The 22,730-nt window shown below is 57.6% G+C and overlaps 1 protein-coding gene across 5 annotated transcripts in view; it reads left to right on the top strand.

Annotated features, from left to right (window-relative positions):
• The window catches only part of ANK1 (ankyrin 1), a 70,005-nt gene that overhangs the window by 36,019 nt on the left and 11,256 nt on the right, over window positions 1-22,730 (top strand). For 4 of the 5 annotated variants that reach the window (XM_032997291.2, XM_032997312.2, XM_042801323.1 and 1 more), the window contains 31 exons: window positions 2,871-2,972; window positions 9,142-9,240; window positions 10,056-10,154; window positions 10,859-10,957; window positions 11,071-11,256; window positions 11,395-11,493; window positions 12,067-12,165; window positions 12,516-12,614; window positions 12,929-13,126; window positions 13,220-13,318; window positions 13,668-13,766; window positions 14,023-14,121; window positions 14,312-14,509; window positions 14,685-14,783; window positions 14,873-14,971; window positions 16,090-16,287; window positions 16,516-16,614; window positions 17,060-17,158; window positions 17,459-17,557; window positions 17,659-17,751; window positions 17,939-18,011; window positions 18,393-18,416; window positions 19,328-19,427; window positions 19,718-19,865; window positions 20,066-20,163; window positions 20,252-20,476; window positions 20,865-21,019; window positions 21,179-21,390; window positions 21,491-21,695; window positions 21,883-21,979; window positions 22,366-22,594. In XM_032997291.2, coding sequence (XP_032853182.2) covers window positions 2,871-2,972; window positions 9,142-9,240; window positions 10,056-10,154; window positions 10,859-10,957; window positions 11,071-11,256; window positions 11,395-11,493; window positions 12,067-12,165; window positions 12,516-12,614; window positions 12,929-13,126; window positions 13,220-13,318; window positions 13,668-13,766; window positions 14,023-14,121; window positions 14,312-14,509; window positions 14,685-14,783; window positions 14,873-14,971; window positions 16,090-16,287; window positions 16,516-16,614; window positions 17,060-17,158; window positions 17,459-17,557; window positions 17,659-17,751; window positions 17,939-18,011; window positions 18,393-18,416; window positions 19,328-19,427; window positions 19,718-19,865; window positions 20,066-20,163; window positions 20,252-20,476; window positions 20,865-21,019; window positions 21,179-21,390; window positions 21,491-21,695; window positions 21,883-21,979; window positions 22,366-22,594 — 3,927 coding nt within the window. Of the gene's footprint in view, window positions 1-697; window positions 796-2,870; window positions 2,973-9,141; window positions 9,241-10,055; window positions 10,155-10,858; window positions 10,958-11,070; window positions 11,257-11,394; window positions 11,494-12,066; window positions 12,166-12,515; window positions 12,615-12,928; window positions 13,127-13,219; window positions 13,319-13,667; window positions 13,767-14,022; window positions 14,122-14,311; window positions 14,510-14,684; window positions 14,784-14,872; window positions 14,972-16,089; window positions 16,288-16,515; window positions 16,615-17,059; window positions 17,159-17,458; window positions 17,558-17,658; window positions 17,752-17,938; window positions 18,012-18,392; window positions 18,417-19,327; window positions 19,428-19,717; window positions 19,866-20,065; window positions 20,164-20,251; window positions 20,477-20,864; window positions 21,020-21,178; window positions 21,391-21,490; window positions 21,696-21,882; window positions 21,980-22,365; window positions 22,595-22,730 lie in introns of those variants that run through there. The other variant, XM_042801322.1, reaches the window with a different exon arrangement.

Genomic DNA, 22,730 nt, shown 5'->3' with positions numbered 1-22,730 from the left:
GTAACCCAATTCATACTTCACTTCCCTGGCTAATCTAGTATTGCCTTGATCTCTGTGATACCCCAAAATAAAGCGAGCTGTTGTGAACAAATACCCGCTACGTGACAGGTGGGCAGTCCCAACATGCACACTGACATCAGAAGGGCAGTATGGCTGCAGATCTATTTGCTCTGCTTTTACCATTTGAGCTGAGCTATCCCTTCTCTGGATGCGTGTGTTGTCTGACTGCTGGTGTCTCCATGTTCCTGCATCCCTCTATGCATCTCTGAAAGGTGCACACTGAGCATGGGGAGCAGAAGGGCAATACCTCAGAAGCACTCAAGCCTCAGCATGTTCTCCAAAGCCCTGGCCTCCAGCATCCAGAGGGTCAGGAGAGAACCATGACCCTTCTCCTCTGTAGCAGGCGTTACCTGTGAAATGCCAGGCTCCTGGTCATGTCTGTGGGGCTGCTCTTTCTCTGCTGTTCCCAGAGTGGTATCTGCAGCTCTGACCCACTCCCTGCACTTGGCAGCAGTCATCTGCTTTCCGGAGGCGGCTTGGTATTAAATATCCTGTCTGACACAATAATGGAGAGAAAATGAACAAATTCCATTAGCGGCTGGCGATCCCTGCAGGGTCTGCGTTGGAGCGAGGAGGGAGCCTGTATTTTTAGATAGAATGCAATGTAACTTACTGGCTCTCTCAAAGCTGGGGAGTAGATAACCAAGGAGGCAGAGAGGGGATACCAGGCTCAGGTTTCAGCTGAAGTGCCGGGCTATGGCAGCACGAAGGGGCAGGTCCGGTCCAGACGTGGCTGTGAGTATACAATGCACTTCTCCTTTGTGCCCACAGAGATCTCTGCTTTGCTTTCCTGCTTGCTTTCTGCCTGTAGTTTCTGCTGCTGGGTGTGCTGGGACTTCGGGGGCCCCTTTGCTGCTGGAGCCTGGTACAGTTTTGCCATTTTAATCTTCGCAGCTCCATGTGTGTCCCATGGATGGGAGAGCCTGGCTGAGCTGTGCTTTGACTTTCCAAGGGGTTTGCTGTCAAAGGTCTGTGCTGTGGCTGGCATGCCGGCAGCATAGCTGAGGTGCTGCCCTGTCATTGATCCTGACCTGAGACACAGAGGCTTCTAGCAGGGTCTGGAGTTGGAAAAGCTCTTTGCATTCAGCTTGAAGCTGTCAGTGTTTCCTCGCTAGACCCCAGACAGCACGCAGGGCTCAGAGTGCAAATGTGCACAGAGCTGGTGCTGCCTTCTGCCTCTTACAGTAGATCATCCTGTACAAGCAGAGCCCGGAGGCACTGCATTGTGCCTCCTCTGTGCTCACAGCCCTCCCCAAAGCCAGCAGCTCTGCTGTGCATCTGGGGGCTCTTCCCAGAGGGATAGGGCTCTCCTCTTAGGTGGCAGCAAGTGGAGCCAGCTGGCGCAGGAGGTGATGCGATCAGCATGTATCCCCCCCTGCACGCAGAGGCTGCGCACCAGGACAGGGCACAGTGGTGCTGCCCTGCCCCACCAGCGCCTCTGACCCGGTGGGCTGCCCCAGGAGGGGCCATGGCCCCCGGCCACTTCTGCAGGAGCCCAGGCTGAGTTCTGCAGGCAGTGCCCAGCACAGTGGGGGCCAGGACACCGTCTCTGGGGGCCCTTCTTCTGCAGGGAGTAGCAGGGTGGTGGGCCCAGGTCGTGGCTACGTTTCTCTGGGGTAGGGGGGTCGGGCAGAAAGGATGGGCTGGGGAAGGCAGATGGAGGACAGCAGAAAGCAGCCAAGTTGTGCTGCTCCAAAGTCCAAATTTGAATGGCTGAGGCCGCAAAGAGAAGGGAAGAGAGGAGCCCTGAACCTGTGTGGTGCATCATCCTCCCTAGGTCTGCCTCTAGAGCTGTCCTTTGTGGCTGTGCTGCTTCCAGCCCCTCTCCAGGAGCCTCCTAATCCTGGGTGTTCGCAACCATGCTGTGGGCACTACAGGATGGCCTGGGATGACAGAATATAAGTGCTTGTAGCACTGGAGGTCCCTTGGTCAGACCCAATGTGAGTGGAACAGGAAGAGTTCTGATTTTCTATTGGAGCTGAAGGCAGAGGAGTGTGTCCTGCACCCTTGCCACGGATGTCTCATGGCTCTTGGCTGCAGAGAGCCCTTTGGGCTGGACCTAGCAGGCAGGCACCAGCTCGTACTTACCTGTCCAAGGTCCCAACCTCACAGAGCCACGTCACTGCATTTCCAGCCTATTGTTCTCCAGCTTCTGGTGATCGATCCCATGGTCTTCCTTCGCTGCCTTACACTGCTAAGTATTGTTGCTCAAAGTATTGCTGTGCCTTGCCTGGGGTGGCTGTGTTTTAGTGGTGCAGGGAGAAACAGCCTTGTTTCTGTTGGAAAAGAGAGTTGTGACTTTCCTGGCTATAGGGTGCTCAGCTGGAGTCACTGTCCCTGGTTCTGGTACTCGCACTCACCACAGTGGCTACCCAGCAGTTTCTGGAGGACAGCTGGGATGGGCTCACCACAGCCGCAGTCTGGGCCTTGTCCATCGCTGCAGTCTCTCAGCGAGGACACAGAGGCATTTCCTGGGCCAAGGGAGGCTGTCATGGTTGCAAAAGTCCCCTTAGAGCTTCCTCCCTAGCCCACCTGCAGTGCTGGGACGAGCTGCAGACCTGTGTGGCTCTCCTGCCCCATCATCTGGATGCTCTTCGCTCTAGGTCCAGGTCCCAGCCCTGCTTCTTGCTGTCTGATTTGGGGCACCGCGGGCTGTTCCAGCGGTTCCCACTTGGACCTGCCCAGACTGCCTTTTCTGTCTGGTCTCTGTAGTCATGTTCTCTGCAACCAAGTGGAGAGCTGGCACAGTGCTGGTGATGGAGGAGAACAGGGGGACTCTGAGTCTCATGTTTTTCCTTTTTTTCCCCAAGGCCGATGCTGCAACCAGTTTCTTGAGAGCTGCAAGATCTGGGAATCTGGACAAAGCCTTGGATCACCTCAGGAATGGGGTAGATATTAACACCTGTAACCAGGTAGGTGAAACCCACAGGGCTTCTGATACCATCTCTAGTTCATGTGAAAACGTGCCATGCGATGGCTCGCCCAGGCCCAGTGACAGTCACTGCACCCCTTCCTTACACTGCTCCCATAGGATGGAGGCAGGGAGGTTCCCCATGGCTGTTCACTTGTTCTGCTTTGCACAGCTGATCGGGAGCACCTGCCCTGATCCCACAGTCCTATCTGCCATGGAGCAGAGTATAAGTTGGCTGGTAATAAGTTGCCTGGCAAAGGAAGTTTAAAAGCTAGGTGGGAGAGGCTGACTGTCCTGTCTAAACTCCCCTCCTGTGGCTGATGTGCCTGGCTCCTGGTGAGGCATCTGGGGGTGAGAAGAAAGAGATGCTGTGTTAAGTGGAGTGCAATGGCAACTTTGCTGGGTGAAGGTGATTTCCTGGGTATGATCTGCTCTGCAAAGGCATTGTGCAGTCTCCAGGCACGTCTGCAGAGCTTTGGCATGCTGTTGTGGTTTGGGCCAGTTGGCAGCCGACCACAACGCAGCTGGTCACCCTCCCGTCCCCCTCCCCACCTGGGAATGGGGGAGGGAATTAGAGGGGTGAAGGGAGACTCACAGGCTGAGATAGGAACAGTTTAATAATGGCAATAAAACAAGAACAATGATGATGATGGGGAAAAAAAAAAAAAAAAAAACAGGCAATGTACAGCGTAATTGCTCCCCACCCGCTGACCAATACCCAGCCCGTTCCCGGCCAGTGACCCCGAGATATCAAGATCCCACAATCGCAATCCCGGAAGCCAGAGAGCTCCTTCCCAACCACCCCTCCGTTATATAGTGAGCATGACGTGCCATGATATGGAATATTTCACTGGCCAGTTAGGGTCAGGTGCTGTGGCCGTGCTACCCCCCTGCTCCCTGTGCCCTTGTGCACGGGCAGGACATGGGGAGTCAGAGAGTCCTTGAAGTCTCGGTAGCAGCTGAAAACATCGGTGTGCTATCAGCTTTCTTCCCATACCAAACCCAAAGCTAAATCCAAAACACAGCACTCGTCTAGTCCCTGAAAAGGAATATTAACTCTATTTCAGCCCAAACCAAGACACATGCCCAGCTGAGAGGTAGGTGTGCACCACCCTGGCAGAGCATGGAGCCATGACTGCCAGCATGGTGGGGAGATCCCTGGGGTACGGAGTTGGGTGTCCTGGCAGACCCCATCCTCCTCTCACATGCACCACCCCCTGCCAGGCTCCAGGCAACCTGCAGCCCCTTGCCCCTGCCTGTGCCAGGCAGCTGGCACAGGAGCTCCTGACCAGAATTGAGCTCAGGGGAGAGGCCACGAAAGGCAGACTGCAACATGGTCCCTTGCTGGGGAAACTTCCACAGCTGAGCTGGCTGGAAACAGATTCTCTGCTGGGGAGGAGAACGGCTGACCAGAAGGCAGATCTGGACCAGTTGTCTTTGGCGCAGGGAGGGCAGCAATAGCTATAAAGATCTGGGGATCCTGACAGTACTGGCTGAAGTGCGGCAAAGGGCATTAACAGGTAAGCAGAGAGGGAGCTCTGAGGCTCCTTTAGGGTGACAAGCGGCTGGGACAGCTGGAAGGTGCTCAGCTGCTTATCAGAGGGCAGAGCAGAGAGCTGTGAGGAGTGTAGCACAGTGGCTGGAATGTCTCAGGAATCACTCTGGGGTATTTTCCCCTTGCTTGCGATGCCCAGGCTTTCAGATTCCCAGAAGCTGCAGCTTAACCCAAGCAGAGGATGTTTGCAAAATGCCAGTCTTGGTGGCTTGGGAGGTGTTGGGCAGGTGGAGCCCCTTCTAGCCCAGAGCAGAGACAGGTCTGCCCCAGGAAAGGAGAGCTGCAGGCACAGAGGAACTGTATGCACATAATCGACAGAACGTTTTGTACCTGTGTAGCTGCCAAATGCAAGCAGCTCAGCCTGAATTGGGGTAGGTGCTATATGGAGAGACTCAGGGGGATTGGGCTGAGCAGGGGGGACAGACAGACTGCACTGCTGGCTGCTTCCCAGAGCAGTAGTGATGTTGGGGAGGCTGACTTAGCAGGTAGCACAAATGTATGTTCACCTTGTTCACCTTGTATCACGTCCCCAAATCAAGCGCAGTTCAGACCTACTGATTTGTGCACTGCAGTGGCCAGTGTGGTTACTGTGGACAGGTTCCCCCAGGAAATGGCATCGTCTCCTTTTCTTTTCTGATTAATGGTACCATGCAGGGATGCTGGGCTTCTTCAGGCCCCTGGGGCACACTAGAGCTTGCATTCACCTCTCTGGGACACTAGATGAGGTTTGGGGAAATCTCAGGAGATGCTAATTTTTTTCATCACTGTATAATCTGGATTATTAGTTCATAATCAGCAGCTGGATACTCTCAAAGACTTCTATCCTGGGGCTGTGTGTGGACATATGGGATTTAGATCAGAGAGGTCTTGTAGGGAGAAGAGGTAGAAAATTTTCAGTTTCGGATTTCTTTGAAGATGAGCTTTTCCATTGGATCCTGTTGGTGGGTTAGAGGCTCTGACCCCATAACCATTTTGGAGGTGTACAGGGTTTGGAAAGAGGAGATGCTCTTAGCTCTGGGCTGCAGGACTTGGCTTGCACTCAACACTGAGGAGATTGCATGCTTGCACCTGGAAGGATCTTCCATGTCGTTGTGCCTCATTTCAGAATATGGCCTAGTCATTAAACCCAACTACTGCTCCCTTAGACCCTCTTGGGGGAGCAGAAGCCCCCAAGCAGCAGCAGGCCAGTTGCTGGAAGCAGTCACACTGCTCCTGCTTCCAAACTCTTAGCTACAAGTGAGCAGAGACAAGTAGGTGTTTAATGTGCCCACTGCTCCCTTACGGACCTCTGGCAAAGCAAGTTGCAAGGAGCAGGGAGATCCTGCTGCTGCTATTTGTGCCACTCTCCTCTCCAGGAAGGACTGGGGATGCTGCCATGTGTGGCACTTTTGTGTATGCTCTCCGTGCGCAGAGGCTGAAGCAGAACCTGGCAGGGAAAATCATCTTACTTTGCCTGTTCACAAGCGGCTTAGAGAATTCCCTCCTGCCAGTTTCTGTGGGTGTCTGGAAGAGAGGGGTGAGAGCGGGTGGGGGCTGTGTGTGGTCACGCTGGCCCGTGCCTTCTGAGATGGGAGACTCCGCAAGCAGAGCGTGCCACGGATGTTCACTCTTTTCTGATGACAAGCCTGAAAGCAGAGAAAGGATTTCTGCACCCACTGCTCCTCTACCGCTCTAGCGTAGAGGAATATGTGGTTCTGAAGAGGGGCCTGCAAAGAATTAAAACAGGGACACCCAGCCACAGGATAAAGACGATGGCTTTGAACTTCCTCCTCACCCAGAGAGACGGTCAGTCATCAGCTGTTTGTTTCCACTGTCTGGCTGCGAGTCCTGTTTTCAGCCAGATTTCTGGTGCTGGTGAGGAGATGTAACACCTTGATGGGGAACACGTGGCTACAACAGTATCAGGCACTTATTTCAGTGACATCTTTGCATTGGTTCCTGCCATCTCCCTGAGGTTAGATGGCATTTTGGGGTTTCCTTCTGAGGAATATCAGACCTGTGGGAAAGGTCCAACCTCACATGTCCTGTATAGAATAAAGAGGGATATATGTGGTCAGACCTATCCCACAGGCCCTGTATTCTTACTCAAGTGCAGAGACCTTGACATGCCATCTGATCACCATCTCACTGATTTCATCCCTTTCGTTGCTGCCATCTGCATCAGTGTCTTCATCATCCACCTCTCTTGTGTTTTGAATGTCTGAATGCTCCCGTCTCATGCAAGAGGAGCTGGAAGCCTGAGGATGAGCACACCTTGCTGCCAGGACCCTCACCATCAGCGAACAGCCCTGTGCAAGAGCATGGTGCCAGGAGATAGTCTCTGGGGTGGCCGGTCGCAGTCCTGATGGGCAGACCGGCGCAGGGCTCTGCTTTGGACCAGGCTAAGTGCAAAGTCCCACCTTTTGTGTTTTTCTGTGTGGCTGGGTTTGTCGCACTGACAGCCAGAGACTGGGATTTCTGGGAAGCATTTGCAACACTTAGTGAGGGGAAAGCTGCACCTTTCAAATTCAGCCCATCCTGTGGCAGTTTTGAGTCGGATGATCTGTCAAGCCAAAGCAAATGTACAGAAGAGCCTGTATTGTTCCTGGAGCGGAAATATTGATAGGCCACTGGGAAACAATCTTCTGCAAACATTGCGCTTATTGCTGTAAGGCCAGAGAATAATGATTCCTCACAGGTTTTCAGCATTCAAAAGGTTATTTATGAATCCCTTGCATAAAAGGGCATATGTGCTGAGGAGAGCAACCGAGCATCTGTGGTCTTTCACTCCAGGCTTTTGTTGTGTGAGTGCAACCAAGAAAAAGCTTGTGTGTCTGTGGCCACATATCCAACCTGTGAGCCCACGAAGGTAGGGGTGTCAGTGACCGTCTGTATGGGGTTGTGTAGGTGTGACCTAGTCAAAGGAGCTGGGCTTAACCCAGGCGATGGACTCAGTGTAGCCAGGCCTGGGTGGGGAGCATTTCATTTTGGTGGATCTGTTCTGTGGGTGTTGCAGTATTCCCATTTCATTTTCCCTTGGTAGCAGGCCTTTTGTGCTTGAGGCTCTAGAGGACTTTGGAGTTGGTGTGCTAAGGAAGCCTGGGGATTTTTAGATTTTCCTCTTAGTGCTGTAATCAGAGTTGAGCAAAAGAATCTGTGACACTCTGACTATGATCCTGGATAGCTGGTGCTTTGAGTGTGAGAGGGTGGAAAACCTTTTTCCAGTATGGTAACACTCTTGAAGCTGTTCTAAGTTTAACTGGAGTGTTGAGGGCTGGAACTAGAGCCTCCCCAGGCATTTTTTGCTCCCCTACCTATATTCAGGTAGGGGATGAAGCAATTCTGTGAATAGGTGACCTTCCAGTACTCTACAGGAGCTGAAACAGATGGCTGGGAGGTGGAGAACTTGGGCAGGACTGTGTGCTCCCAAGGAGCTGGCATCTCTCTGCCACGTGACAGCATTGCGTAGGGGTGAGCAAACATAGTGCATCCACCTGGGAGAAGCGAGGGACAAGGGACATTTGCCTTATGGGGAAAAAGTGACATCTGAAATTGCCTGCAGGTATTTAACCTCTTTGCCAGCAAATATCCTAGCCCTTTTGTTCACATCTGGGAAGCTGAAGAGGGTGTCAGAAATAGTGGAGCAGAAGCTGTTTTAGCAGCCTCTGGGGTGCTGGCTGGCCTGACACCTCCTCCTGACAGCCCAGGGATGCTACAAGGGCACTGGCCAGCCCTCTGCTCCTGGTGTTTAGATGCCACACGTAGGAAAAGGCGAGATAAACTGGGGCACTTGCAGAGATGTTCCTGAGAAGTCACTTCAGTTGTTTAGGAGCTTCCTGGAGCTGGTAGAGCTTAGCGGTGGCACAGCCAACACTTTCTCTGCACCTTTTTCTGCAGCTAAACTCTGAGGGAGCAAAGCTGACCCTCTGCTGAGCACAGGCTGCAGGATGGGGCTGTTGCCGGGCAGTCTGCAAAGCCAGGAAGAAGGCAGGTGATGGACTGGAAGCTCCTGAACTGTTGTGAATTAAATTTGGCTGCTGCTTGATAAGATCATTGCCCCAGACAGGACTTCTCACTGCACTTCTGTCTGTGTAAATGTTAAAGTTTAACGCTTGTATGTGCACTAACACAGCAGATCTGGTTCATCCTCAGTCTGGGCCATACACAAAGCTCAGCTCTGTGCTTTAGGTTTGGAAAGCCTGACTGGACAGACGATTGCAGAGAGGGGCACCCCAAGGAAAGTCGCTTGACCAAAGACAGGAGTTGACATCAGGGACGTGTCATGAGCAGGAAGGACTGAAACAGTGCCTGTGGGGCCAAACACACACACACTGAGCTGTGGTGCAACCCATTCGTAGGAAATCATCTATGGGGGCTGCCTGTTTTGCTCATGGAGAAGCCTCCAGCATTAGTCAGCACCTCAGCGTTCAGCTGTGTGCAGTTGCCCTTGCAGCATGGAGCTAACCATGCTGGGCTGATGGGCAAGGAGCTCTTGCTCCTACCAGCCAGGACTTTCTCCAGCATGGGCCAAGTGTCCACAGGTGTGTCTGCACGGGAGCTCAGAGTAGGGGGTTCCCCAGAAATCCCCAGCCCCAGCAGGTGCCTAATGCCCCTCTCCCACCTTTGCTCCCTCCAGAATGGGCTGAATGCCTTGCATCTGGCCTCCAAGGAGGGCCACGTGAAAATGGTGGTGGAGCTGCTGCACAAGGAGATCGTTTTGGAGACAACGACCAAGGTGAGGACAAGGGAGTCTGGTCACATTAGTCACAGCTCCGCACCCTGCCATCGCTGCCAGACGCACCAGCAGTAGCTGGGCAGTGAATCATGCTCTTTGCTTTCAGCCCCTGGAAAGGCTGTGCTGGTGGCAGTGCTGCTGGGCTGGGGCCTAGAGAGCCGTGGTGCTCTGTAAATACCATATCGTTCTCTTGCATCACCGCTGTGGGGTGTGGTTCTTGCTTGGTGACAAGTGAGACAACGGTGCAAGTGAGCAGGGCTGACAAATGAGCAGCCTCCAGCACCATCTGAAGGGCTGTGAGAGCAGGAGGGGGCCTGGCTTGCCACTGCCCCAGTGCTCTGGCAGGGCTCGGGGTGCAGAGCAGAGTCTGGCATTCTGCCATACCACCCAAAGGCACAAGTCAGAAGAGCCTGTGTCTGCATTTTCCAGCCTGCTTATCATGCCTTAGCTGTGCTGGGATGCCTTGGCTACCAGGGCACACGCTGCAGTTTTGCCTGAAGGCTGCCAGCTCAGCTCCCCCATCCTCCCTCCCCTCCTCATCCCTCGGTGCTGGAAATACACAGAGCCTGACAGTGCTTTTGCTGCCAGTAACTTCATGGGAAAGATTAGATCACTCTCTTCCCTGGCCAGCAAATGTGAAGGGTAGCTGCCTGGTCTGTAGCAGGGATGAGGCATGGAGCAAGGGCTGCATGGCCCCACAGGATTCCCCTGGCCAGCTGCTCTGTTTGCTCATGTGATAGCACATACCAGGCCCATCTTTCCCTGGCATTCTGGGCTGCTCCAGCCCCTGAACACTGCCCTGTGGTGTCTTTCAGAAGGGAAACACAGCCCTGCACATTGCTGCCCTGGCTGGACAACAGGATGTGGTCCGGGAACTGGTGAACTATGGGGCCAACGTCAATGCGCAGTCACAGGTAGAGTGGCCTGGGCTGGGGGGGGAAGAGCACCCAGCAGGCACGATAGTGGTGTCCTCATAGTGGGAACTGTGCTCAGCAGGGATATTTCAGCAGCCCTTTACAGTTTCTTGCTAGTCCTGCTCAGGGGCAAGGACTGCTCTGCCAGACTCCTGAAACAAGACGAGTGTGTGAGGAGTGGGGAGGGAGTCTTGAGGGTTATGGGGAGACCAGCATGATACCTCTGCTGAGGGAGTCCATGGCATCACACACAAGCACAGTGAACTCATCCTGGGAGGACTGGCGGCCAGTGCCTCCCTGGCACAGCCCTGAGGGCTCCAGTAACATTGCAGCTCTGCACACTCTGCCTCCTTTGTTCCCTCTTCCTTGGGCCTAGTGGGGCTGCAAGCTCTTCAGCTTTTGCCTGATGGCAGAGACATCCCTGAAGCAAGGGAGAGTAGTGGCAGTGAGTAGAAGGCAGTGCCTCCTGGATTGACTGTTGTTGTGAAGCATCCCCTGGTTCTTTCTGGATGTGGGGAGCCTTGAGCTTCAGCGCTCTATTACTCTACCATTGCCAGTGTTTTCCTTTCTCCCACTCACACTGTGTGTGATTTTGCCCCAGTTCAGTGAGTTGGGGATATGGGTGTTGATGGTGTGTAGATCTGCAAGGAGCTTGAGAAACTCAAGGAGGAGTTGTGCTGATGTGCGTGGCTCTGTGTTTACAGAAAGGCTTCACACCCCTCTACATGGCAGCGCAGGAAAACCACCTGGAAGTTGTCAAGTTCTTGCTGGAAAATGGAGCCAACCAGAATGTAGCCACAGAGGTGAGACCCCTGGGGAGGACCCTAGGGCCCTGCGTTTTGGGGCTGCTGTTGGATGTCACAGATGCTGACATGGCTCCTCGGCTCTCCCCCTCTCACCTGCCTCTCCCTGGCAGGATGGCTTTACGCCACTAGCTGTGGCTCTGCAGCAAGGGCATGAGAACGTGGTTGCTCACCTTATCAACTATGGAACAAAGGGTAAGGTCCGCCTGCCCGCCCTGCACATTGCAGCCCGCAATGATGACACTCGCACAGCTGCCGTGCTGCTGCAGAACGACCCCAATGCTGACGTCCTGTCTAAGGTGTGTGGCCTTCTCATCCTGTTTCTGGGAGCTTTCACACCTCCCCAGGGAGAACAGCAGCTTGGTATGCTGTATTTATCCATCCTGTCAGCAGAGAGCATGCATATGGCTGGGCTGATCCTTCTCTCTTTCCCCTAGACTGGATTTACCCCCTTGCACATTGCAGCCCACTACGAGAATCTCAGTGTGGCCCAATTACTGCTGAACCGTGGAGCCAGCGTCAACTTCACACCCCAGGTGAGTGCAAAGCGGGAAGGCTGCTGGGACTGAGGAGGATGCTGTGCCTCCTTCCCATGTAGGTGCAGCAGCAGCTGCCACGGTACGCTGGTGAGGTGGGACCATGCAGAAGGAAGCACACTGATGCATGTCTGGGGACTTGCCGTTAATAACCAGCGTGGGCCTTTTCTACTATGTCTCCCCTCTGTTGGATGCAGCCATGCATCCTGGGAGCTCTTGGGACCCTGTGTCCAGGCTGAGGGAAAGCTGGTGCTGACACTGCAGGGCAGAGCCTATAGTCCCTGCAGTTGGCATTCCTCTTCCAGTCCCCTGGGTGCAGCCAAACCCATGAGCTGGCGCTTTCCTGTGAGCTCTGTGCAGCTTCTGTCCACAGCCTTGAGCTGCAGGCAGGAACAGGTGCTCACCCTCTCTCCCAGCCCTGCGAAACAAACTGTTCCCTTGTGCTGTCCCTGAGCAGGGATTTAGCCCGTCCCCTGCCCTCTGTCCCTTGTTCACTCCATGCCTCCTTTGCAGCCCCATGGGGGGAAAGAGAAGGGGTTGCTCCCTCTAACAGGCTGTCATTCCTTCTGTCAGAATGGTATCACTCCCCTGCACATAGCCTCCCGCCGGGGCAACATCATCATGGTACGGCTGCTGCTGGACCGCGGGGCCCAGATAGAGACAAGGACCAAGGTGAGGCCACTTCTGAATCACCAGCAAGTACACGGGCTGTCTCCCTCCATGAAGTGTTTGTATCCAGGGAGCACTTCCGTGCTGCACTGCCCAGTGCATACCCTGTGAACATCTTGCTGGGTGTGTGAGGGAAGGTCCCCAGTGCACTAAGGGGATGGACCAGGTTTTTCGCTGGTGCTTGTAGAGGTGATAGGAGGATGCCTGGCTACAGTGGGTCTGCCATTGGGTCTGAGGGCAGGCTCATTTTTGCTTTATTTTGCAAACAAGTTCAAAATCCCTCTTACTGTCCTGGTGAAGGGAGCCCTGCCCTTCCTTGCCCATGATGAGCCCTTGGACCCTTCTCTTCCCAGGATGAGCTGACCCCTCTCCACTGTGCAGCTCGCAATGGACATGTGCGGATTGCAGAGATCCTGCTGGACCATGGGGCTCCCATTCAAGCCAAAACCAAGGTACCCGTGGAACTCTGTGGGGCTGTGCTCGGGCCAGGTTCCAGGGCAGCACAGGGGTGTAGCACGCTCCGCACAGTTGCTGGGTGCCACCTGTGGCTGGGCGAGGGCTGAGTTTTTGGCCTGCCAAGGGGTGAGGAGCTTCCTGACCACCTAAGTCTTGGTGAAGGATTTTGGGACACCTCCCTGGTAGCACCCTGGGGAACAATGCCATCTTTTCTGCCCCAGAGCTGTGGCCAGGGGAGCGAGGCAGGGGCTGGGTGGGATGCCTGGCCCCCCTCCTGGCCCAGCCCTGAGGCCCCACATCGTGGTTGCAGAACGGCTTGTCGCCGATCCACATGGCAGCGCAGGGTGACCACCTGGACTGCGTGCGCCTGCTCCTGCAGTACAGCGCCGAGATCGACGACATCACCTCGGACCACCTGACGCCGTTGCACGTGGCTGCGCACTGTGGGCACCACCGGGTTGCCAAGCTCCTGGTGGAGAAGGGGGCCAAGCCCAACTCCCGAGCCTTGGTGAGTGAGGAGGGGCAGGCAGGGCTGGGGCGGGGGAGAGGGAGAGTGTTCTAGAATGTTCTCGCAAACGATTGTCCATCTGTCCGTCTGCAGAATGGCTTCACACCCCTCCATATTGCCTGCAAGAAGAACCACATCCGGGTGATGGAGCTGCTGCTGAAGACAGGTGCCTCCATCGATGCGGTCACGGAGGTAGGTGGGCTGCAGCCCAGCCCCAGCTCTCTCCTGCTGCTGCAGGTGATGATGGTTCTGTTGCCTCTGCTGGTCCCCAGGCACCTTCTTCATTGTGGCTTAGAGCTCTTTGCAGCTCAGGAGCTGTTGAGCCTGGCAGCATCTCCCTGCAGGGCAGGGGGACTGCAAGGGAGGCAGCAGCTCTCCATGTTCCTGTCAGCTCGCCTGCCAGGCTGCTGGGGCCAGGCTGGGGACCCAGAGTTTGCCTCTGTGATGGAGTGTGCCCTGGGGAGGGAAGGGCAGGGGCAGAGAGAGGTGTTGGCAAGGCCATCAGCCCCCAGCTTGGCTCCTGGCCCCTTTCTCTCTACAGTCTGGCCTGACCCCGCTGCATGTAGCTGCCTTCATGGGACACCTGCCCATCGTCAAGACCCTGCTGCAGCGTGGAGCCTCTCCTAATGTGTCCAATGTGGTGAGTCCCACCACCCGTCCTGGCTGGAGCTGCGGGAATTCAGCATGGTGGGGTCCATCAGGAGGTGGAGATTGTCTGAGTCCTGCTCTCTCTGCTCTCCTGGGCAATCCCTGGTGCCCCCCGCTTTTTACTGGCAGGAGGAGCTGGTAGGGGCCAGCAAAGGTTGTGGGTACTGCTCTCCTGTGCTCAGAGGGATGGCTGCAGGAAGGCCTATCCCCTTCTGGAGCCTCACCACTTTATCCTGTCCTTGATGCAGAAAGTGGAGACGCCCCTACACATGGCAGCCAGAGCTGGGCACACAGACGTGGCAAAGTACCTGCTGCAGAACAAAGCCAAAGCCAATGCCAAGGCCAAGGTGGGTACAGAGAACCTGTGTGATAGTCCAGCTCTGGGAACAGCTGGTGCTGGTTTCTTCACTCTTGACTGCCCAGAGCCCAGCCTGCCAGGGGCCGTGCAACAGCAGGAGCAGGACTGGGGCCCATTTGGCATGGCAAACAAGGGACTGGTCTAGCCAGGCCAAAACAGCTTCTCTGCCTCCCTCGCAGGACGACCAGACTCCTCTGCACTGTGCTGCACGCATTGGCCACACCAGCATGGTCAAACTCCTGCTGGAGAACAACGCCAACCCCAACCTGGCTACAACAGCGGGGCACACGCCGCTGCACATCACCGCCCGAGAGGGGCACGTGGACACGGCCCTGGGCCTGCTGGAGAAGGGGGCCTCACAGACCTGCATGACCAAGGTAGGCTGCTGTGGCCACTGCTGCTGAAGGCGTGACCCAGCTGGGCCAAGGCTGGGCAAGCTGGTGGCACAGTGTCCCTGTCACAGGAGGGGCAGCCACCTCCTGTGCCGCAGCATGCACCAGTGCTCTCCTGCTCATCCCTGTACACCCTGTGATGGGCTGCCTTTCTCCTCAGAAAGGATTTACCCCTCTCCACGTTGCAGCCAAGTACGGGAAGGTGGATGTGGCAGAGCTGCTGCTGGCACATGACGCTCACCCCAATGCAGCAGGGAAGGTGAGTTCTGCTCCTGTGGCAGCGGGAGGAGTGGTGTGATATGGGGAGAGGCTATGTCTCACCTGTCTGTGCCCTCTCCCCCTCCCCAGAATGGCCTGACCCCACTGCACGTGGCTGTGCACCACAACAATCTGGAGATCGTCAAGCTGCTTCTTCCCAAGGGGAGCACCCCGCACAGCTCAGCCTGGGTAAGGCTGGACTGGGTGTCCCTGGGGACGTGGGGATGTGTCGTGTGTCCAGTGCCTGCCAGCCGGGGGCCAGCGTTGTCTCCCTTCCCTGACACTCAGGGAGCGTACAAGGGACTGACCACCACCAGCCCCTCTCCACGCCTGCTGCTCATGCGTGCCGGTCCCTTGCAGCAGCACGTGGGGCAGGCAGGGGTGCCGGGCGGTTGTCCTGTCCCAGCAGACAGCCTGTGTCAGGGATAGTCCCTGCTGGCAGCCTGTGGCTGTTGCTTGGGGACGTGTTTCCATGGCAAGCCCTGCGCTGTAGTCTGGCAGTTTAGGAAACCACAAATGAATGTTTGCGTGCCGCTCTGCTCTGAAGCAGTGAGTCAGAAAACCCACGAGCTCGTAAGAGTTGCCCTGCTCTGCTTGAGCGAGAGGAACATCTCCCCAAAGAGCAGGCCAGCAGCCTCAGTTTCCACACTGTTTGCAGACGCTGTATCCTCAGAACAGACAGCCGCTGCTGGTGCCGGCCCTCCCCATCTGGCACCCCCCTCTTCCCCTGCGCAGGCTGCCAGCAGACTTGCTGGGAAGGCATCGGGAGCAGCCGGTATCGGCACCGATCCCTGCCTCGTTCATCTGCGTCACTGACAGCCTGCACGTCACCCTGGGCAGAGGGTGTCTGCCAGCCGCTTTGCTCCTGCAGCGTGGCAGCAAAGGCATTGCTCAGGGCCCTGCAGTCTCTGCCTGAATACTAATCCTGCATATTGCCAGATTTGCTCCACACCTCAGTCAGACGCGTTCTAGGAGGTGTCTGTCTGCGCTGGCCTCTCACAGCTTCAGGTGGCCAAACACTGCTGTAGAAATTCCTGTGTGGAAAACTCAAGGACAGCCGATACCGGTCGAACCTGAAGCAGGTGGTCTTTGAAACCCCTGTGCTGACTTGGCTGGAAGAGTGGGATATGGCCTCAGCGTCAGGGCTAGTTGCTGTCAGTGAGATGGTTTGGGTGTGAGCCTGCATCCCTGAGCTCCAGAGGCAACTAGGAAGGGCAGGCCTGGCCGGGAGAGGCAAGGTGGGACCTTCTGTCCCTGCTGGTCTGCTCGGCAGGGGCAGGGCACTGCCACGAACCTCTCTCCTGCAGAATGGGTACACCCCCCTGCACCTTGCTGCCAAGCAGAACCAGATGGAAGTGGCCAGCAGCTTGCTGCAGTACGGGGCTTCTGCGAATGCGCAGTCTGCGCAGGGAGTCACCCCCCTACACCTGGCTTCCCAGGAGGGGCATGCAGACATGGTGGCACTGCTGTTCTCCAAACAAGCCAACGGCGACCTAGGCAACAAAGTAAGTTGTCCCGGCCCATCCTGCCAGTCTGGAGGCGAACAGCCCAGCAGGGAGTAGCAGACAGGGTGGTAGTGCAGGCCCCCGTGCCTCCCTGCACTCGGATAGCAGCGCGCTGGCCAACAGCACAGTGTCGGTCAGTTTGCCAGGTGGGAGACCTGACTCAGAGTCTCTGCTGGTAGAGCTGCAGTGATGGCATTGCCACTGTGCTGAGACCTCCTCTGTTTGCAGAACGGCCTGACTCCTCTCCATCTCGTGGCGCAAGAGGGACATGTGCTGGTTGCTGATGTCCTGGTGAAACATGGAGTCACAGTCGATGCAACGACCAGGGTAAAGTAGCTCATTGACCATGGCTGTGGTGCAAAACACGTGGGGGAACTACCGCTAGGCCTGCTCCAGAAGCATTCCTTTTCTTTTTCTTTGTGCAAGAGTATCCCCTCTCACAGTCATCCTTACTATCTTGGGGTGAGGAGGGCTCCTGAAGGGGAGTCTTGGGAACTCTTCCTCCTCTTCCCTCCACCTCTCTGGAGGGATGATTCTTGCCTGCTCCCACAGCTCACCCCTGTACCCCTGGACACAATGTGGTGTGGTCTGCAGTGTGCCCTGTTCTGCAGTGTGCCCTCTGCCCTGGTCCTGGGTTCTCAGGCAGCACCCGCATAGGCGCTTCATCCTTCATCCATGGGGGCCTGCATATGGGATGAGCATATGCAAGCCAGGAGGGCAGGAAGTACCGTTGAGGGTACTGTTGAGTCCGAGACCTGATCTCGTCTTTCAGATGGGCTATACCCCACTTCATGTGGCCAGCCACTATGGGAACATCAAGCTGGTGAAGTTTTTGCTGCAGCACCAGGCTGACGTCAATGCCAAGACTAAGGTACAGAGATATCCTGTGCTTCAAGGACCCTTCTGCCCCAGGCAACAGCATGCAGGTTGACAGGGAAGGCTTAGCCTCCCTCCCTGATTCCATTTCTTCCCCAGTATTGCTCCAAGCCCTCCTGTCTCCGTGGCTGGAAGCTGCTGTAGTCTAGCTGCAGCCCTGGGCAGGTTCTGGGTCCTGCAGAGCCCTTTGCTTACCCCATAAAGGAGGGAGCTGCCACAGTGTGAGGCCCAGGGGGCATTTCTGGGGCAGCAGACTCCCAGAACTGATGGCAGCACCCTCTGTTCTCCCCTGCAGCTGGGCTACACCCCTCTGCACCAAGCTGCGCAGCAGGGCCACACGGATGTTGTGACCCTGCTGCTGAAGCACGGTGCCTCTCCCAATGAGATCAGCACAGTGAGTACGGCGCTCGCCTGCACCTCCTTGCCCCATGGCAAACCCGGGTGCCTGCCCGGGCTTCCCTGCGGCTGCTGCTGACCCACCCCATCCTTGCACAGAACGGCACCACTCCCCTGGCCATCGCGAAGCGGCTTGGCTACATTTCTGTCACAGACGTGCTCAAGATCGTCACAGAGGAAACCGACATTCCAGTGAGTCCTGGGGACTGGGACTAGGACCCTGTGGAGGAGAGCTGGGGCTGGGAAAAGCCAGGCAAAGGTCTGCTGGGCTGGCAGCTGGGCAGGGCTGACAGCTGGGTGCCTAGCCCGGGCATGAGGAAGGGGCTGCAGGTGGCTGTGCAATGATGGGCTGGCCTCTGACTCCGCTCTGCTCCTGCAGCCAGTCAGTGACAAGCACCGCATGAGCTTCCCGGAGACGGTAGACGAGATTCTGGATGTGTCAGAGGATGAAGGTGAGGGGCCGGATCTGGGTTGCACCATCCCAGAAATCCCAGTGCGGCAGGCAGCAGCCCCAGGGACGAGCACCGGTGTTCCTGAAGGCTGGGGTGGGGGAGCTGCGTGGGCCCATGGTGGTGGTGTAGAGAGGATGAGGGAAGCCCACCAGACTCCTGGGGTGGCACCTCCTGGCTTGGTGCTTCCCTGCGCTCTGAAGGAAGGATACGTCTGGACCTCTCCACGGTCCCGTGCCCCAGGGACAGTGTGCAGAGAGTCCTTGGGCATGGAGACACTGTGCCCTGCTCCATGGGGTGGTACCCGCTCCCGGCCCAGCTGCAGCTGGTCCGCTCCTGCTCCCTCCCACCAAGACCTCACCTTTGCCTCTTCTTACTTTGCAGGCACTGCTCATGTCACAGTAATGGGTATGAAATGTGTCCCCTGCCCCAGCTCAATGGCCCATTTCACCCCACGGCCACTAACCATCCGCACGCCACATCCATCTGCTGAGTGTTGCTGCTGAGCTGGCGCTATCCAGTGGAGGCCCTGCCATCCTGCCCTGCCCATCTGTGTCCGTGCTGCTTGCTGTGGTGTGACTGCATGAATGGGGCCATCCCCCAACCTGGGGGGAGCCCTGTCTCCCTGTTGGCCCCAGGCCCTGTGCCCAGGAGACCCTGGTTCTGTGAAAAGCTCTGGTGCCCCTCCACCACTACCCTGTGCCATCCTGGCCGAGGCAGGGATGAACCTGAGTGCTTGAGGGTCTCTGTGCTGCTACAGTCCCCTCCCCATCACTGGGGCTCTCTCCCTGCTTTGGGAGGTGCTGGACTCCCTCCCACAGGGCGTTGGGGAGAGCCGAACCCTGGTGAACTCCTTAGCAGATGTTAATTGGGCCAGCAGGCAGTGCTGGCTGGGCTTGTGCCTCCAAGGAGGGTGCGCAGATGCACTCAGCAGTGTTAGGGCATCCTTCCCACGTCCCCAGCCCTGCCTACAGTCCTGTCCCCAGCATCCAATGGCAGGGTGTCCTCTGCAGGCTCTGCTCTGTGCTTGGTGCTGTGGGACAGGTTGGTTAGTAGCCGACACCCCTGACAGCTACCACAGCTCCTGTCCCACTGACCCGCAGCATGGGTCTTGCCCCTGCCAGCAGACCCCATCTGGCAGAAGGCAAAGACGGCCCGTGGCTAGCTGAGACGACCCAGGGGATGAGCGCGTGTGGCCAGCAGTGGGAACAGAGATGGGTCCTGTCTCTGGCCCTGAGGAGGGATGAGGGCAAGGGCTGGATGTCTGTGCTCCCTTTTCCTTCTGCCTCTCTGCCTGCTGAGCCAGCTCTTGCTTTCAGAGGAGGAACTGATTGCACCAAAGCCCAGGACACCCGATCCCAGGGACCAGGAGGGCAAGAGGGAGATGCTGGAGTTTGTGACCACGACAGTGGAGCAAACGTAAGAGGCACTGGATGGTGGGGAGGGACCAGGAGGGCACGGGGCCAGCCTGGTGCTGGGTTGGAATGCCGGCGGGGCAGGGACTGCTCTGGGCAAGGAATGGATCACAGAGGCCAGGCCCCACCAGCTAGCGTAGCAGGCAAATCTAGTCAGTGTTGTTCCTGCATCAGGACATGAGTCTGCTGCTGAGTTTGCCTTCGTCCAGCAGCCCTGGGACTCCCTGGGGACGGCCGGGGGCTGAGGGACCCAGGCCTGCCGCTTCAGTGGCTGTCACTGCACTCTCCTGGCAGGGTGGAGTCTCCAGCTGTCCTGCAGGTCCCCTGCATCCCACCTGAGACTGTGGTGACCAGAGCGGAGGAGACTGAGCAGGTAGGACCTGTGGAGACAGAAGCTGAACAAGTCAGCCTGCTGCATGCGCCCTCAGTGTCCCCACAGGAGGTGAGCGTGAGACACAGCCTGCAACAGCTCCCCGAGGCGTTCCCTGCGGGGGGGAGCCCCCCAACACCACCGAGTCAGAACATGGGGGGGGGGGGGGACACACTGCCCAGGGAGGGTTGTGTGACTATGGAGGAGTGGGCAGGCTCGGCACCCCCACATAGGACCCTGTGACCATGGGGGCTCTTCCGTGCCTTACACAGCCCTCCAAGGAGTTCGACGAGGACTCCCTCATCCCCAGCAGCCCCGCCACCGAGACCTCAGATAACATCAGCCCAGTGGCCAGCCCCGTGCACACAGGGTGAGTGCCCAGCCCGCGGGGCCCGTGCATGCTCTGCGCGCGAGCCGGCTGCGAGGTGCCCCGCTGCCCACACCTCTGCCTGCTCCAGGTTCCTGGTGAGCTTCATGGTGGACGCCCGCGGCGGGTCCATGCGGGGCAGCCGGCACCACGGACTGCGCGTGGTCATCCCGCCCCGCGCCTGCGCCGCGCCAACCCGCATCACCTGCCGCCTGGTGAAGCCCCAAAAGCTGCCTGCACCCCCTAACCTGGCTGAGGAGGAGGGTCTGGCCAGCCGGATCATTGCCCTGGGGCCCGCCGGCGCCCAGTTCCTCAGGTGAGCACAGCTGGGAACAGAGCAGATGGGGCTGCCCACGCCAGGGCCATTCCTCAGGACCGGAGATGGATCCGGGCTCCTCTGGAGCCTCTGCTTCTGAGGGTCTGGTGCGGGAGGGATCCCACTCCCGTCCAGGCACAGCGTGTTTCTGGGGTGGGTCATTCCAGCAAAATGGAGCAGCAGCTGTGCTGTCGTAGGAAAAGCCCTGACCCTCACAGCCCCACCAGGCGCAGAGCCCTGTTTCCCAGAGAGAGGGGTGTGAGCAGTCCTGCCTTCCTCCTCCAGCAGCTGTACAGCATGGGCAGGCACTCTGCCCAGGGCCACCTTGCTGCCTGCTTGTCCTGGTGCCAGTATGTGGGTGCAAGCACCTTTCCTCTACTGTCTGCAGCCCTGTCATTGTGGAGATCCCACATTTTGCCTCGTACGGGCGCGGAGACCGTGAGCTGGTGGTGTTGCGCAGCGAAAACGGCTCTGTCTGGAAGGAGCACCGCAACCAGTATGAGGAGAGCTACATGGACCAGCTGCTCAACGGCATGGATGAGGGTGAGTGTGCCAGGCAGCCCAGGACTTGGCACCACGCGGCTCCCCACAGGCAGGGCTGTGGCTGGCCCGGGGGGTGGGATGGAGCTGAGCTCAGAGCGGGTGGTGGGTGACAGCTGTGGGCTTGGTGTGTGAGCACGGGTGGCCGTGCTGCCCTTGCAGAGCTGGAGAGCCTGGAGGAGCTGGAGAAGAAGAGGGTCTGCCGCATCATCACCACCGACTTCCCTCTCTACTTCGTGGTCATGTCCCGGATTTGCCAGGACTGTGACATGATTGGCCCCGAGGGAGGGTGTTTGAAAAGCACGCTGGTGCCCATGGTGCAGGCCACCTTCCCAGACACCGCTGTCACCAAGAAAGTGAGGCTGGCCCTGCAGGTGAGCCCTGGAGAGCCTGGCCCAGGGCAGGCAGCAGGCTCAGGCTGTGCCCCGATCTGGGGGACGCCGGCCCTGATGCCCGTGCCTGTGCTGCCCACAGGCGCAGCCCGTGCCCGACGAGCTGGTGACCAAGCTGCTGGGGAACCAGGCGACCTTCAGCCCCATCGTCACGGTGGAGCCGCGCCGCAGGAAGTTCCACCGCCCCATTGGCCTCCGCATCCCACTGCCCCCGTCCTGGAAGGACAATCCCCGGGACAGCGGTGAGGGTGACACCACCAGCCTGCGCCTGCTCTGCAGCGTGATCGGTGAGGCTGCCAGGCCCTGTCGTGCAGACAAGCGTGCTCGCTGGTGGGGATGGGCTGGGCTGCCTCCGTGGGTTGCAGTCACTGGGAGCTAAGGGCAGGGCATGGCGGTGGAGAGAGCAAATGCCGGGGGGATGCAGACCCCAGGCTTATGGAAAGGCAGTGTGCTCACCCCTGCCTTCTGCTGTAGGAGGGACAGCCCAAGCCCAGTGGGAAGACATAACAGGCACCACGAAGCTGGTCTATGAAAAAGAGTGTGCTAACTTCACCACCAATGTGTCTGCCAGGTGAGTCCTGGGTGAGCACGTGCTCCTCTGGGGACATCTGCTGCTCCTTGTGCCCTCTTGGGGTACAGCCTGTGCCAGGAGGAGCCTCCTGCCCCTCTGCTCATTGTGGTGCTGCCCCATTCGCGCATGCAGGGCAGACACCTCCAGCCTTGAGACCCCCACGCTGCCTTGGCACGTGTCAGGAAATACTCATGACAACTGGGTGTGCAGAGGGAAGGGGCCAATCTTTGTTCTTGGGTGTGTCCCCATGATAGATGGGGCTTCTCCTGTACCCAGAGCTCTCGGGGCACTCTCTGCAGTGCAGTTTTCTGTCGGGGATGGGGGGAAGGTCTCCTGGTGTTGCTGGGGAACCTGCCCGGCAGTGCCCTGACCCAGCCCTCCCGCAGGTTCTGGCTGGCCGACTGCCCGCGCACGGCCGAGGCCGTGCACTTTGCCACCATGCTGTACAAGGAGCTGACAGCCGTGCCCTACATGGCCAAATTCGTGGTGTTTGCCAAGATGAATGATGCACGGGAAGGCCGGCTGCGCTGCTACTGCATGACTGATGACAAGGTTGACAAGACTTTAGAGCAGCATGAAAACTTCACTGAGGTGGCCCGCAGCAGGGACATCGAGGTTTGTCCCCAGCAGTGTGCGTGGGGGGCAGCAGGGAGAGGGCTGTCCAAGAGAGGGGACACTGATGCCAGTGGAGGGGCCTGGCCCTGGCCCAGAGCGGAGAGTCAGGGTTACCTGCCCTGTTCAGGGGCCGGAG

The sequence above is a fragment of the Tyto alba genome, unplaced genomic scaffold (genome assembly GCF_018691265.1).
Source record: "Tyto alba isolate M040663 unplaced genomic scaffold, T.alba_DEE_v4.0 Super-Scaffold_34, whole genome shotgun sequence".
Classification (NCBI taxonomy): Eukaryota; Metazoa; Chordata; class Aves; order Strigiformes; family Tytonidae; genus Tyto; species Tyto alba.
The sequence above is the reverse complement of the archived record's forward strand: the minus strand, read 5'-3'. Positions and strand labels throughout refer to the sequence as shown.